Source organism: Puma concolor, chromosome C1 (assembly GCF_028749965.1).
Source record: "Puma concolor isolate L17-30 chromosome C1, mPumCon1.1.hap2, whole genome shotgun sequence".
Classification (NCBI taxonomy): domain Eukaryota; kingdom Metazoa; phylum Chordata; class Mammalia; order Carnivora; family Felidae; genus Puma; species Puma concolor.
This window is the reverse complement of record NC_141674.1, coordinates 204,993,097-205,007,959: the sequence shown is the minus strand read 5'-3', so window position 1 is coordinate 205,007,959 and position 14,863 is coordinate 204,993,097. Positions and strand designations below refer to the sequence as shown.

The 14,863-nt window shown below is 59.5% G+C and overlaps 3 protein-coding genes across 7 annotated transcripts in view; 2 read left to right on the top strand and 1 right to left on the bottom strand.

The window, feature by feature from the left end:
• The window catches only part of OBSL1 (obscurin like cytoskeletal adaptor 1), a 27,272-nt gene extending 17,408 nt beyond the window's left edge, over positions 1 to 9,864 (top strand). For 2 of the 4 annotated variants that reach the window (XM_086719727.1, XM_086719730.1), the window contains 5 exons: positions 525 to 681; positions 852 to 1,013; positions 1,328 to 1,432; positions 1,736 to 2,005; positions 2,707 to 2,835. In XM_086719727.1, coding sequence (XP_086575853.1) covers positions 525 to 681; positions 852 to 1,013; positions 1,328 to 1,432; positions 1,736 to 2,005; positions 2,707 to 2,819 — 807 coding nt within the window. In that variant the 3' untranslated portion in view covers positions 2,820 to 2,835. Of the gene's footprint in view, positions 1 to 524; positions 682 to 851; positions 1,014 to 1,327; positions 1,433 to 1,735; positions 2,006 to 2,702; positions 2,836 to 9,683 lie in introns of those variants that run through there. The other 2 variants (XM_086719728.1, XM_086719729.1) reach the window with 2 other exon arrangements.
• On the bottom strand, positions 3,161 to 9,534 carry TMEM198 (transmembrane protein 198). Of its 2 annotated transcripts, none has more exons than XM_025912622.2 (5): positions 9,153 to 9,534; positions 8,642 to 8,811; positions 5,542 to 6,117; positions 4,247 to 4,449; positions 3,161 to 3,873 (listed from the first exon to the last, which is right to left on the bottom strand). In XM_025912622.2, the coding sequence occupies exons 2-5, from the start codon at positions 8,805 to 8,807 to the stop codon at positions 3,736 to 3,738; spliced, it is 1,083 nt and encodes a 360-aa protein (XP_025768407.1). In that variant the 5' UTR covers positions 8,808 to 8,811; positions 9,153 to 9,534; the 3' UTR covers positions 3,161 to 3,735. The 2 variants fall into 2 exon arrangements, with proteins under 2 accessions (XP_025768407.1, XP_086575859.1); XM_086719733.1 differs by having other exon boundaries at positions 8,642 to 8,846; positions 9,153 to 9,528.
• On the top strand, positions 9,827 to 14,863 carry CHPF (chondroitin polymerizing factor). The gene is made up of 4 exons (XM_025935358.2): positions 9,827 to 10,285; positions 11,326 to 11,899; positions 12,410 to 12,589; positions 13,136 to 14,863. Exons 1-4 carry the CDS (start codon positions 9,972 to 9,974, stop codon positions 14,393 to 14,395), a joined length of 2,328 nt encoding a protein of 775 aa, XP_025791143.1. The 5' UTR covers positions 9,827 to 9,971; the 3' UTR covers positions 14,396 to 14,863.

Sequence of the window (14,863 nt, the reverse complement as noted above, 5' to 3'; positions counted from 1 at the left end):
CATAAGGACATAATGATAATGGCCCAAATGGAAACAACTAATACTCCCTGAACAGATGTGTCTGGCACTGTGCTCAGATTTACTTTACATTAAACCCTCTAATCCTTACAACAGCCCTATAGAGTAGGTTTTGCTATCTCCGTGTTACCTCTAAGGAGCCTGAAGCTCAGTGGGGTGATATCGCCCAGCGGCAGACAAAAGGGGTAGAGCCATATTTGAATCCAGATTTGCCTTATTCTAGAATCCATGCTCACGTCCAGAGTGATCGGTACACGACTTTTGGCTTCCAGTGCCCACGGCGCCCCTTTTGAGTCCTAACATCCCCAAGGATGACACCTTCCCAGTGAGGCTCCCGGGGAGGCCCCAAAGGCTCAGGACAGCCAGATCCCAGCCTGGGGGGACAGAGAGGCATAAATGCTCCTCGAAACCTCTGGGCTTCAACAGACGGCGCCGCCCTCTCCCAAGGCCGAGGCTGCCTGTGTCCAACCGAATTCTCCCCGACCCTCTGCAAATCTCGCCCCTAGGACGGGCGCCCGCTCACCCCCAGCCCTCGGCTCAGGCTCCAGGCCCTCGGCACGCGTCGCCTTCTCCAGCTGCGGCGCTGCGGCCCCTTGGACGCCGGGACCTACAGCTGTGCAGTGGGGACGGCTCGCGCCGGGCCCGTCCGCCTGGCAGTGCGCGGTGGGTACCGGGCGCTGCCCGGACTGGGCAATGCTGCGGGCGCGGGGACTGCGGACCCGACTAGCCCCGGACAGACTCCGGTGCCTCCCGGGAGTAGGGCGGAGTGTGGACGTGAGCGGGCACCGCCCCCTCAGCCCCGCCCCCGCCTCACGCCCCCGGCTCCGCCCCAGAGCGCACGGTGTCAGTGCTCTCCGAGCTCCGGGCGGTGCGCGCCCGCGAAGGCGACGGCGCCACGTTCGAGTGCACCGTGTCGGAGGTGGAGACCACCGGGAGCTGGGAGCTCGGAGGCCGGCCGCTGAGACCCGGAGGCCGCGTCCGCATCCGACAGGAAGGTCTGGCGGACTTTCTTCCTAGTCTGGCCCCCTGCTGCCCCGCCCCCGGCTCAGGCAAACCCCGCCCTACTAGGATAAGCCCCGCCTCTGGCTCGAGTGAGCCCCGCCCCACAGCCCAAGGAACCTTCTCCCGGTATTTCCCCGGTCCCCAGCTCTGAGCCACCGGTCCTGGACCACTCCTCTTTCCCCTCAGTCCCGCCCCCAGCGCACATTGGCCGTGTCCAAACCGACCCGGGGACCTACTCCGGCCCACCTTCATCCCCGAACCCTCCCCTTGGCTGCTCCGGCCTCGCTAGCGCCTCTCTCACCCCCAGGGAGGAAACATGTTCTGGTGCTGAGCGAGCTGCGCCCGGAGGACGCCGGTGAGGTCCGCTTCCAGGCGGGACCCGCCCAGTCCGTGGCTCAGCTGGAGGTGGAGGGTAAGCAACTGGGGAGGGACGGTTGGGAGAGGGCATCATCTCCCCTCGGGACTGGCAGGCTGGCGGCTGGTCCTGGGAACACTGCCTCCCCACCTCCCTTCCTCGAGGGACTCTTCTGGGGCGGGTCACAGAGGGCAGTGCGTTTCCTGGGGAGGAGGAGACTTTGGGTTAAGGGTACAGAGGATCGGGCTGGTGCCTTAGATATCTAAGAGAAGTGGAGGCTGCAGGGAGGGGGAAGATGCGTCTCTCCTCCTGGGGGCCCTGCGTGTCCCTATTAACTTAAGCCCTCGTCCTCACCCCCAGCACTGCCTCTCCAGATGTGCCGCCGCCCCCCTCGAGAGAAGACGGTTCTGGTCGGCCGCAGGGCGGTGCTGGAGGTGACTGTGTCCCGCTCGGGGGGCCACGTGTGCTGGTTGCGGGAGGGGGTCGAGCTGTGCCCGGGAGACAAGTATGAGCTGCGCAGCCACGGCCCCACCCACAGCCTGGTCATCCATGACGTGAGACCTGAGGACCAGGGCACCTACTGCTGCCAGGCCGGCCAGGACAGCGCCCACACACGGTTGCTGGTAGAGGGTGAGTGGAGCTGACCGGGCAGAGGTCAGAGGGGCAGGCTGGCTGGCCAGACAGGAGGGGTGGCCTGGGAGCTGGTGGGCTGAGACACGCCTACCAGAGGTTTTCCAGGACTTGGGATGGCCAACTGGTTCTGGGGTGTGTGGAGGTGGGGAGTGGGGGAGGGGCTGAGGGCTGAGCAGAGGAGGGAGCCCTGTGTTCTCTACTGGAACCGTCTGGTTCGGGTCAGCCGTTTCCACCTTTCTATGCCCTTTCCTGTCCAGGCTTCTCACTCTCTCCTGCCTCTGGACTGTGTCTGTCTCTCTTGAATGCCCCATTTGGACCCTAATTCCTCTCCTTCCTACCTACCAGCCCCTGATCTGTGCCTACCTGTCCCTCGTCCCCCTCCTGCTCTCTGCCCAGCTGGCTTCTGCCCATCTCAGCCAGCTCCACATCGGGCTGAGAAGAGGGCTCCTCTGGTCCCATTTCCTTCCTCTTCCACAGAGGTGCCCCCTCCACCTGAATTCCTGCATTTCCTACCCCTAACCGGGGGCTGACTCCCACTTTCCTGCCCTCATAGACATCCCTGACAGAGGTCCAGAAAGGGTGGGGCAGAGGGTGAGGAGCCAGCTCTTCCTGTGCGGGTGCCCAGGCTCTGCCAGGGGAGAGGACGGTGCTACCCACTCTCTCCCCAGCCCCACGCCGAGTCATTCCTCTGCAGGTAGCTAGGAGGACCGAAGCAGGCCAGGCAGGTGCCCTCGGACAGCTTGGAAGGCGTGTGCCCGTACCCTGGGCAGGGGTGGGGAGGCAAGGGAACCACAGGTGTTGGGGACAATAAAGTGGTACAGTCCTTTTCCCTGGCTCTCTGTGTGATGTAGGAGGGCAGAACTTGCCTGGAGCCTCTGTGTAGTAAGTGACACAGGACACCAAGGGCTGCGGGGCTTCCCATTTGGCCCATGCAAGTGCCAGCCACTGAAGACCACCACCACTCCTGGCAGAAGCCACACAGTTTGGCACATTTATAAAATATGTAAAACAGGGTGGGGTGAGGGGAGACAGAAGCATGAGGTGTCCAGGGTGGCATGACAGACACCAGACATGCACCGTGCATTTAAGCCCCCTCCCCCAGCCCCTTTCCCTAACCCAGCCCAGAGCAGCACCCCCCACCCCCCTCCCCTGCCACTGCCCTCAGGCTGGTGGCTTTGTAGAAGACAGGGGACCAGGGCTAGGGGTGCTGCCATTTGCCCCAGGGACAAGGACAAGAAGCCTTAGATGAGTCTGGTTGGGAGGTGGAGCAGTGGGGGAGGAAGGCAGACATCCTCCACTTAGACATGCAGGAGAGTGGCCTGTGGGACCCCAGCAGTGGGGGTGGAGGCAGGGCCAACCTTGGAGAAGCCCCACCAATCAGAAATCTAAGGCAAGGGTCCCAGTGTCCCCTCAAGCCCACGCCTCCATACACACATATACACACACACACAGGCGGCACACTCACAACCCTGAGCACACCCCGGTGGGGCTCACACCCCGCATCCCTCAAGAGCCCCGCTGGAGCTCGGGAGGAGGCTTTCCCCTTAGGCCAGGCCCAGCCTGAGACAGGTTCTCTCTTCCAGTAGCCGGGCCAGCCCTCTTCAGGGTGGGGAGAGGGACAGCCAGAGGCCACAGGGCCAGGCAGGCTGGGTAGCGGCCCAGCAGACCTCCCCAAGCTGGCAGAGCTGGTGACCGCAGAGTCTAGGTGGGCAGGAGCAGCAGTACTGCTATACCCGCACGGGGGGCCCTGAGCAGGCCGTCAGTGGCCCCCGAGACCCATACTCATAGTCCGCGTCTGTGGGCGAGGCCATGAAGGAGCTCAGCGAGCTCCCCGTCTGCCGGTCCCGGAAGCTCTGGATGTAGCTCTGTGGGAAAGTAAACACAGGTGTAAGCGTGGAAATCCTGCCCCGGAAGCCACCTCCAGGGACATCCTCTCCTTGCATGCCACAGCCTCAGACTCACCCCAGAGTGCCACAGGCCCAGGGCCTCACCACACCCATAGTCCATAGCCTGAGACCCTACCCATACTATACCTCATTAAAATTCCTACTCAGGACACCTTTCCCCCAGTCCTAGAGCTGGACCCGTCAGTCTCCTTGTGCAGGGGTTACAATAGTCAGACAAATGCTAGCCCTTCTAGATCGAGATCGGCCTCTGGGGAAGGCCAAGTTCCGTTGGACAGAGTCTACAGTACTCCCTTCTCCCCCCATTCAGGCTGGAGGGGCCCAGGTTGCTCACCGGGGAGAGGACATCTCCATTGAAGCGTTTGATGGGCACGGGCCTGCGCCGATAGGCGGGGTCAGGAGGCCCGGGTCTTGGAGGAGCCCGGGGGCCTCTGGGGGGCGCTCGAGGGGGTCTCTTCTTCCTCCGCTTCTCCTTGCGCTCTTCCTGCTGCCGAATCCGCATCAGCTGCACGCGTCGTCGCTGCCGGCTGATGACCACTGTGCAGGGGTGGGCAGAGAAGGGTCTCACAGGCTCACACGCCTCGTGTCCTCCAAGCCTCCCTGATCCTTCCTACCTCAGGGCTCCAGGCGTCCAGATTCCCTTTGTCCATAACCTCCTGCTCCCCCTTCCTTTCCCCATCCCCCACGCCCCAAATGGGACTTCCTGCGGTTGTTCTTTTCTTCCAAAGGTCATATGGAAGACTCCTAGACTTCTAAGTACTCCCTCTCCAGCTATTATCCCTTTCCCAATCCTGAGCCCCAGGTGACTCACCTAAACCAGCCGTCATCATCTCTCAATTGGACAACTACAGCCTCCTTCTCACTGGTTGGGCCTTCCATGCTTGCCCCCCCCCCCCCCCCCCCCCGCCTTCCACAATGTTTCTTACACTCAGCAATCAGAATGAGCATCCCAAACGCTAAATGAGATTCTATCCACCCCCTGCTTTAAACCTGCAATAGCATCACATTGCCCTCCTGGTAAAATCCAAGGTCCTAATCATGGCCCACAGGGCCCGCACAGTCGGTATGCCTCACCCACCACACTACAGCCCACTTCCTCAACAAGCCAAGATCTTCCTTTCTGGGGACCCGCCCTTGCTGTTCCCTCTTTTTCTAGCTCTTTGCACATGGCCTCTTATCCTTGAGCACTCTACCCAAATGTCACCTCTTCCTAGCGGCCTTCCTTGACCCCTGTATCCGCAACAGCCTCTGTAGGCCACTTGTTTACATTGCCCTGCATATTTTTTTTCGTATCACTCCGGAGCTGGAATTATCTAGTTTGTATGCATTCTGTTGTCTGTCTGCCTCCACCTGAATGCAACCCCATGAGCGCAGGGCCCTTTTCTGTTGGATCCCCTGTGCCTGAAACGGGCTTGCCACAGAGCCACTGCCCCATACCTTGTTGCAGAATGAATAGTGGGGCTGAGGTCCTGTCTTCCCAGACCCTGAGCCAGGCAGCTCTCTAACCCTATTGAGGCCTTTGGCTACTAGTGTGTACTGCTCCTTCCCCCGCGCCCCATTTGCTCAGTCCTCCCACCCGTCCTTGGCCACTCATTTCTCTCTCACCCACCCTGGCCTGGACCCTCTCACCTTCCGTGTGGGAGTCCCCCTCGGCCGTCACCCGCCACTGCACCAGAACGCCCATCAGGCTGAGCAGGGGCCAAAGTGCCAGCAGGGCCCAGCTCCGCCAGCAGAGGGGGGGTACTGGGGCAGCACGCAGTCGCTCCACCGCGTAGCGCCCCAGCAGCAGCAGCTCAGCAAAGTAGTCAGCGGCAGTGGCGATGAGCGCGGCACCTGTCACGGCGGTGGCCAGGGTGGTGAGTGGTCGCGGCCAACGCAGTGTGAGCAGGGCGCAGAGTAGGCCGCCCCCCAGCAGCAGCCCCAGTGGGCCCCACACAGAGCCCGGCTGGTAGTAGGGAGCGGAGCCCAGCAGGGCGGCAGCAGCGAGCAGCAGACCCAACAGCAGCCCCACCAGGAAGAGGCCCACACTGCGCACCAGCATGGCCACCAGCCCGCAGAGCAGCCCGATGCCCAGTGCGATGCCCGCACTTGCCCCGGCACTCAGCTGTGTCTCCAGCACCCGCTCTCGGTAGCACAGCAGGAAGATGACCACCGAGCCAAACAGCAACCCAGTGAGGAAGAGTACTGCCTTGAAGCAGCGGTAACCTGGAGGGGAACAAGGGCTAGTGAGGGGCCAAAATGAGGTCACCAGGCTCCAGAAAGGGGATCAGAGGGGTTATGGACATGAGAATCACAGAGGAACCAGGAGCAGGTCACTAAGTTCAGAATCTTGGGGGCCACTGGAGTTCTGAGGGCATCAGTGATGGGACCATTGGGGTCCAAGGAGGTCAGAGAGATAGGTCATTGGGACTCACTGGGAAAGCAGAGAGATAAGAGTTACTGAGATGAGTGTTGGGTCTTTGAGGGTCAGATAAACCATTGGAGTCAAGAGTGAATCAGTGATAGGGTCATTAGGGTCTTTGGAATCATAGGGGTGAGAGAGAGAGGTCATTTGGGGTCACAGGCGATCAGCAATAGAATCACTGGGGCCTTAGGAGGGATTGTTCAGAGATACGAGGTATTTAGAAGTCAGAAAGAACTTGAGAGATGACGGTCACACAGGTTCAGAAAGATAATGTCTTTAAGGGGTAACAGGGCTTCAGAGATACAACATTAGTAGAAAATTACAAAGAGAATGGAAAAGCAGGGTTATTGGGGAGGGGTTCCAGAAGATGAGGTCATTGCAAGCAGGGGAATTAACAGACATGGAATCGTTGAGAGTGTTAAAGGGTTTCTGAGAGAGGGTAATATTGAAGCCAGAGAAATGGGAGATCATGAGGGTAGGCAGACAATGGCATCATAGGGACCAAAGTGTCAGGAGTAACAGAGGGAGACAGAGGGATGGAAGGTAATGAGATAACTGGAGGCGGCTGGGGGTCACTAGGGTCATAGAGTGTTCAAGAGGATTATAAGGGGAACCGGTGGTCATGGAGTTTCAGAAAAATGGAAGTTATACCCATTAAGGGTAACTGGAAGAGTGAGGGACCTGTAGATACTGAACAGTTGGGAAGATGGAAGTCAGAGATGGAGGTCAAGGGGTCAGGGTACGCCAAAGAGAAAGTTCATAAAGAGATTCAGGAAGTGCCTGGGTGGCTCAGTCAGTTAAGCATCCAACTCTTGATTTTGGCTCAGGCTGTGATCTCGAGATCGTGAGATTGAGCCCCATGTTGGGCTCTGTGCTGAGCATGGAGCCTGCGTGGGATCCTCTCTCTCCCTCTGCACCTCTTCCCTGCTCTTGTGCATATTTTCTCTCTCTCTCTCTCTCTCTCTCTCTCTCTCTCTCTCTCTCTCTCTCAAAAATAAATTTAAAAAAGAGGAGATTCAGTTTTAGGAATGAGGGAAGCATCAGAATCCAAGAGGTTCTGGGGTCAGATAGAGGAGTAGGTCATACACAAGGGCTCAGAGTCCAAGAGCCTGGGAATGAGGGCATCCAAGGTGGGTAAAGTGGCAGAGAAGCCCAGGGGAGAGAATGTCAGGCTGCTTGAGCAACTGCAGAGAGAGTGGGTATGGGTAGTGGAGAGCATGAGGTGACAGACTCCTTAGAGACCCAGAATGTGTCCTAAACCCTTAGAAGGGCACTTCCTCTTGCTCATTCTGCAGTTGTTCAGCTTAGAGTTTGGGGGTGGAAGAGGAGGCACCATCTGGCTCCCATCCTTACCTACTACACAGCCATTCTAGGGGGAGGTATAAATGCTGCAGAACACTAGTCTCATGGCACCTCTGCCCAGCCTGGAACCCAGATCTCCATGCTTCCTTTGTACTTCTTCCAATTGCCTACAATGATCCTCCTAGAGGCTTCCCTTGGGCCCCCAGCCCATGGAGCTCATGCCCCTCTCTGAAATTCTGTAACTCTTGCAGTAGTCACGAGGCACTTATTCCACTAGCCCATCTGGTACCTTTGTGCAAATTAGAAAAAGTCATGTCTTCCTCTAGGTAAAGCAGCCTTGTGCCAAGGCCTAGAGTTTGGCAAATGGACCATGGGCTGGATTTCAGCTCCCGGTTGCCTATTCAATCGAACTCCCTTGTGCAGTACCCATCCTAAACAACTGTTTATAGCAGGCCTGGTTACTATAGCTATCTCCATGTATGTGACTACCATCTAGCCCACTCTAACATGTATTACAGGTGTGAATGTTCCAGAAGTCTCTCCCCTATCAGACAACATGCCATGTGGTAAGGGACCATGTTCAACCACCCTGATAAATGCTTTTCTGTGCCTACCTAGCACAGTGACCCAAACCCATCTTCACCATAATAGCTATTATTTATTGAGCATCTACTATTTTCCCAACAACCCTCTATGAGACAATTTATCATCGTTCGCACAGTTTAGATGGGAAAACTGAGGCTCAGACAGGTTAATGCGCCGAGGTATCACAATTAGTAATGTGCAGAGCCAGTTTCAAATTCAAGCATGCTGAATTTAAAAGCCTGTGTTTTTTAGGACCTAGAGTCTAGATGATCCATGAACATGTGTGGGATGAAAGAAAGAGAAAAGAAAGATAGTTATTCATGGTGGTGGTGGTGATGGTGGTAGTGGTGATGATGTTCTAGAGAAGATTTGAGGCGCCTAAAAAATAATTTGGGAAACAGTGGGGAGCCCAGGTGAAGGATGAGGTAGGGGTCTCACCGAAGAAGCAGTAGACGACTCCGAACAGACAGCACATGATGCAGACGAGGGCCGGCAGTGCCTGGTACCTGCGCTCCAGGGGCTGCTCACAGGGTGCACCCCAGAAGGCATCATCTGGCTCGGGGGGCAGCAGCTGGAACCGCAGTGTCGCCACAGTGCCTGGCATAGTGCTGGGAATGGAAGGGAGTCAACCTCCCAGGTCAGCCTGACAAAGAGTAAGTTGGGGTCAAGGAGGAGTGCTGGGTCTCCACCAGGATGGGGGCAAGAATGGGAATGGGAGAACTAGGCAAGGACACCAGTGGACAAAGGAGTGATGCCCAGCCCTGGAAGCATCTCTGAAGTGGAGCAAAAGACAAAGGGAAACAAAAGTGCCTGGCTAAAGGAGGCTGAGATGTAGAAGTTAAAAGGGACCCTGGTTGGGGGAAGAGGAGGACAGTGTGCTGCCCATAAGAAAGAGGCAGCCAGGAGACTCCTCTGTGGGCGGCCAAATCTGGGATTGTCCAAGATCTACCTGGGCAGGAGGCGACCTGAGCTTCTGAGCGAAAGAGGCTGTGCAGGGGCCGGAGGGTCCGGGGTTGCAGAGCGCCAGAGGCCCCAGCTGACTGGGGTCCGGGAAAAGTCCGCCGAGCCGGGAAGGGGGCTGCTGGGCCGGAGGGACCGTTCTCTGTGCGGCGGCGTCGCTGCTCCGCCTCCAACACCGGCTGGCACTCCAGTGCCGCGGAGTCTGGGGACTCAGGCTGGGTCTGGGGAAAGGAAAGGAGCAGGAGCAGGGGCTTGGGCTGCCCCAGAGCCGCGGCCCCATGCCCTGAGCCCGCCCGCGGCCTTTGGTGCTGATGGACAGCTCCGGCCTCTGCTCCTGACGTCACTCAGGGCGCACCATCCAGGCAGGGGCGGGCTGCTTCTGACGTCACCAGGGACGCACCAACCACGCCGGGGGAGGCAGGGGACTCCGCCTCCGGCGTTTCCCTCACCGGCACTGAGGAGGGGGCACTTCCGGGGGTCCTTCCCCTTTAACCTCCCCCTTCTCCTCCGTCTCCGGTAGCTGGAGCCCGAGACCCCACCCCGGGGGCGGGGACCTCGCAGTGACACGTCGGACAGCGGCGGCCGTGGTCGAGGCTCCTGCGCGGAGCGCTGGGACCCTGCGCCGGACGGAGGAGGATCGGAGCGCCGCGCAGGGGATTCGACTAGGACCGCGTCGGCGGGGAGGGAGCGGGCCCGCCCGCTTGGCCCGGGCCCTTCGGATCCGCCCCCTCCCCGGTCCCGCCCCCTCGGAGCCTCTTCTGGCTGCTGTGGGGCTGCTCCGGGCCCCGGGGCCCGTGGTCCCGGCGCCATGCGGGCATCGCTGCTGCTGTCGGTGCTGCGGCCCGCAGGGCCTGTGGCCGTGGGCATCTCCCTGGGCTTCACTCTGAGCTTGCTCAGCGTCACCTGGGTGGAGGAACCGTGTGGCCCAGGGCCGCCCCAACCAGGAGAGTCTGAGCTGCCGCCGCGCGGCAACACGAACGCGGCGCGCCGGCCCAACTCGGTGCAGCCGGGAGCGGAGCGCGAGAGGCCTGGGGTCGGCGCAGGCGCCGGGGAGAATTGGGAGCCGCGTGTCTTGCCCTACCACCCTGCACAGCCTGGCCAGGCCGCCAAAAAGGCCGTCAGGTAGGGATCAGCCCCACCAGCCCCACCCCCTGGGCACCGGTCGGGTCGGGCGCGCCGGGGAGGCCGCCGGAGGCTGGGTTAGGCTCCGGAAGGAAGGGGCTGGCCAGCCAGGAAGTCTTTGGCCCCAATAACTTCCGATTGCCCTGCTTCCCCGGGAGCTGTGGAACCCATCTGAGGCCCTTTCTGGGCCCCGTCCAGGCCTGGGCGGAACTTGCCCTCCTCTGTCCTAAACTGGCTCGACCCCATGGTCCCTCATAGATCCTATTAGCTCCCTGATTGGGCTGTTGGGTTTCGAGAAATGACTGGTACTTGGAGTGGGTGCGTAGAGAGAGGGAAAGAAAAAAGAGAAACCAGAATTTACCTGTATCTCTTGTTCCTGGGTGGGGCACCTCGGGATGAGGTTTGTGGGGGAGGGGTGAGGTACCCATCCCATTAATGCCTTTGCGCATGAGTTGAAATACTTTTCTTCTAAGCAACACTGAGTTCAAATTTCAGCTTTGCGACTTACCTTCTGCATTATGGAAGCTAAGTTACCGGAACTGCTGAGCCCTGGTTTTCCCTTGTCCCAAACACACTCAGTACATCCCTCTGCCCTATATTCCTTTACATCATTTATGTGATGTATTTGTGCTATGATGGCATATTTATATAGAAATAAGTATATACATGGTGTGTGGAGTATCTATGTGCTGAGCAGTTGCCTAAGTGCTTTGAATAGATACTATCAGCTCCTTTATGCAGAGCAGACTACTGAATGAGGCTCAGGTAGGTTAAATAACTTGCTCAAGGACACAACTACTAAGTCGTGAAACAGAGAATCAAATCCACAATGTACCTCTCATATCTCCACACACATTGCCATCCCCCCCCTCCTCAAGGCACTATATAGGTAAGGCAAATATTTCATGTAAATCCCCATGACCCCCCGGGGAGTTGGTTATTCTTATCCTATTCGTAGATGAAGAAACAGGCCCAGAGAGGATGTGACCTGCCAGAGCCTATGTTGTCTTCTGATAACCTTGTGCCCTCTTCTCCCCCAGAACCCGATACATCAGCACGGAGCTGGGCATCAGGCAGAGGCTGCTTGTGGCGGTGCTGACCTCACAAGCCACGTTGCCCACACTGGGTGTGGCCGTGAACCGCACGCTGGGGCACCGGCTAGAGCGTGTGGTGTTCCTGACGGGCTCTCGCGGCCGCAGGGCACCACCAGGCATGGCAGTGGTGACACTGGGTGAGGAGCGGCCCATAGGGCACCTGCACCTGGCACTGCGCCACCTACTGGAGCAACACGGTGACGACTTTGACTGGTTCTTCATAGTGCCCGATGCCACCTACACCGAGGCACATGGACTGGCTCGCCTAGCCGGCCGTCTGAGCCTGTCGGCCGCTGCCCACCTGTACCTGGGCCGGCCACAGGACTTCATCGGTGGAGAGCCCGCCCCAGGCCGCTACTGCCATGGCGGCTTTGGGGTGCTGCTGTCCCGCACACTGCTGCAGCAGCTGCGCCCCCACCTGGAAGGCTGCCGCAACGACATCGTCAGTGCGCGACCGGATGAGTGGCTGGGACGCTGCATCCTCGATGCCACAGGGGTGGGCTGCACTGGCGACCACGAGGTGGGAAGATAAGCGCCCCGTTGGCACCTCCTGCCTGAGCTTGTGCCCTTCCCCCTCGGAGGCAAAGGGGTAGTTGGAAATAATAGGCCTGGGTTTCCATGCCAGTTCTGTCACTTTCTATCCCTATAACCTTGGGTGAATGCATCTCCTGAACTTTGGTATCCTCATCCATACCAATGAAAATAACTATGGTTCAGGTGTGTTCTAAGAATTAGAAAAAATAAGGGAACCTTGCACATAGCAGGCGTTCAGTGTTGGCTACTATGATTTTTATTTGAGCCCCTGGACAGCTCTGAGATAGGATCCATATGCCCATTTCCACACATGAGCTAGCAGAGGCTCACCCAAAGTCACACAAGCTAACAACTGGTCAAGGTGTACTTACACCCAGTAATTCCGACTCCAGGTCCACATAGGTCATGGGAGGGGAAGATGAAATCCACACTGGGAGGTGAATGGGGAGCTGTCCCATCTCTTCCCATCACAGACCCCTTCCCTTCCTCTCCCCAGGGGGTACACTATAGCTACCTGGAGCTGAGCCCTGGGGAGCATGTGCAGGAAGGAGACCCCCGTTTCCGCAGTGCCCTGACAGCCCACCCTGTGCATGACCCCGTACACATGTACCAGCTGCACAAAGCTTTTGCCCGAGCTGAGCTGGAACGAACATACCAGGAGATCCAGGAGTTGCAGGTATGGTCGGGGCCCTGGGGGACAGAGGGGACAGGTCCTAAGACATCTGAGATCCCAGGGAAGTCAAAACTAGAATCAGAACAAACTGGCTTCCCAGTCCCTCTTTGTTCCTGCCTTTTCTGAGAGGCTCTTCCAGAAGCCTCCCTTTTTTTTTTTTTCAACGTTTATTTATTTTTGGGACAGAGAGAGACAGAGCATGAACGGGGGAGGGGCAGAGAGAGAGGGAGACACAGAATCGGAAACAGGCTCCAGGCTCTGAGCCATCAGCCCAGAGCCCGACGCGGGGCTCGAACTCACGGACCGCGAGATCGTGACCTGGCTGAAGTCGGACGCTTAACCGACTGCGCCACCCAGGCGCCCCCAGAAGCCTCCCTTTTAATTCTTAGGTTGCCTCAATCTGGGGAAAGGATGGGTGGAGGCCCTAGGATAGTAGAAATTGGGGACTAGGGACCCATCCCAAGTAGCACCTGCTGTCTGCTTAGTCCTCCAGCTCTGCGCTGGCCCCCACGGTCTATACCTTGCTCCTGGTCTATTTTTCCGATCTAGTGGGAGATCCAGAACACCAGCCATCTGGCAGCCGATGGGGAGCGCGCAGCCGCCTGGCCTGTGGGCATTCCGGCACCATCCCGCCCGGCCTCCCGTTTTGAGGTGTTACGCTGGGACTATTTCACGGAGCAGCATGCTTTCTCCTGCGCTGATGGTTCGCCCCGCTGCCCACTGCGAGGGGCTGACCGGGCCGACGTGGCTGACGTTCTGGGGGCGGCCCTGGAAGAGCTCAACCGTCGCTATCATCCAGCCCTGCGGCTCCAGAAGCAGCAGCTCGTTAATGGCTACCGACGCTTTGATCCTGCCCGGGGTATGGAGTACACACTGGACTTGCAGCTGGAGGCGCTCACCCCCCAGGGTGGCCGCCGGCCCCTCACCCGCCGGGTGCAGCTGCTGCGGCCACTGAGCCGTGTGGAGATCTTGCCTGTGCCCTATGTCACCGAAGCCTCGCGTCTCACCGTGTTACTGCCTCTGGCTGCGGCCGAGCGGGACCTGGCCCCTGGCTTCCTGGAAGCCTTCGCCACTGCGGCGCTGGAACCTGGCGATGCCGCGGCAGCCTTGACCCTGCTGCTCCTGTACGAGCCACGACAGGCCCAACGGGCGGCCCACGCGGATGTCTTTGCGCCCGTCAAGGCCCACGTGGCGGAACTGGAGCGGCGTTTCCCCGGGGCCCGGGTGCCCTGGCTCAGCGTGCAGACGGCCGCACCCTCCCCGCTGCGCCTCATGGATCTGCTCTCCAAGAAGCACCCGCTGGACACACTGTTCCTGCTGGCCGGGCCAGACACGGTGCTCACGCCTGACTTCCTGAACCGCTGCCGCATGCACGCCATCTCTGGCTGGCAGGCCTTCTTTCCCATGCACTTCCAGGCCTTCCACCCCGCCGTGGCCCCGCCCCAGGGCCCTGGGCCCCCGGAGCTGGGCCGAGACACGGGCCGCTTCGATCGCCAGGCAGCCAGCGAGGCCTGCTTCTACAACTCCGACTACGTGGCGGCCCGAGGGCGGCTGGCGGCGGCCTCAGAGCAGGAGGAGGAGCTGCTGGAGAGCATGGACGTGTACGAGCTGTTCCTGCGCTTCTCCGGCCTCCACGTTCTGCGGGCCGTGGAGCCGGCGCTGCTGCAGCGCTACCGGGCCCAGACGTGCAGTGCCCGGCTCAGCGAGGACCTGTACCACCGCTGCCGCCAGGGCGAGCTGGAGGGCCTGGGCTCCCGCACCCAGCTAGCCATGCTGCTCTTCGAGCAGGAGCAGGGCAACAGCACCTGAGCCCGCCCTGCGCCCCAGCACCCTGGCACGGCAGCACCCCTCTCCTCCCCAACAACCCAGAGTCACCTGCCAGCCTCGCCGGACAGGGCCGGCTGTGGTCTCAGACCCCAGGGCAGAGCCCGCTGGCCCCCTCTCTCTAGCTTTGTGGGTCCTCGGGCTCAGGACAAGCCCTGGGAGGTGCCTTTGGAGCCACCCCTTCTTGCCCCAAACCTGGTCTCCCTACCTCTCCTCCCCCAACCCCCCCCCACCCCCCTGCCACCCTTGACGCTGCTGATTCAGGCTGTGGCCTCTGAGTATTTATGCAGTGCAGTCTGCCTGACGCCAGCCCCATCTCCCTCCTGGGGGCTGGGCTGTAGATGAGTGGTTGGGGAAGCGGGGAGCTGAGAGAAGAAGGGGGGGTGTCCCCCGGCTTCTCCCTTCTGGACCTGGATGAAGCTCCCTGCCTTTAATAAACTGGCTGAGTGTGGA

What these genes read in the sequence shown, in the direction of transcription:
- TMEM198 (XM_025912622.2), bottom strand. Translation starts at nt 8,807, where the DNA reads ATGCCAGGCACTGTGGCGACACTGCGGTTCCAGCTGCTGCCCCCCGAG. An exon ending in AGTCGTCTACTGCTTCTTCG is followed by an intron (nt 6,118 to 8,641) that starts GTGAGACCCCTA and finishes GTTCCCCTCCAG; the next exon opens with GTTACCGCTGCTTCAAGGCA. An exon ending in GGGGGACTCCCACACGGAAG is followed by an intron (nt 4,450 to 5,541) that starts GTGAGAGGGTCC and finishes ACCCCTGCACAG; the next exon opens with TGGTCATCAGCCGGCAGCGA.
- CHPF (XM_025935358.2), top strand. Translation starts at nt 9,972, where the DNA reads ATGCGGGCATCGCTGCTGCTGTCGGTGCTGCGGCCCGCAGGGCCTGTG. An exon ending in GCTGCACTGGCGACCACGAG is followed by an intron (nt 11,900 to 12,409) that starts GTGGGAAGATAA and finishes TCCTCTCCCCAG; the next exon opens with GGGGTACACTATAGCTACCT. An exon ending in AGGAGATCCAGGAGTTGCAG is followed by an intron (nt 12,590 to 13,135) that starts GTATGGTCGGGG and finishes TTTCCGATCTAG; the next exon opens with TGGGAGATCCAGAACACCAG.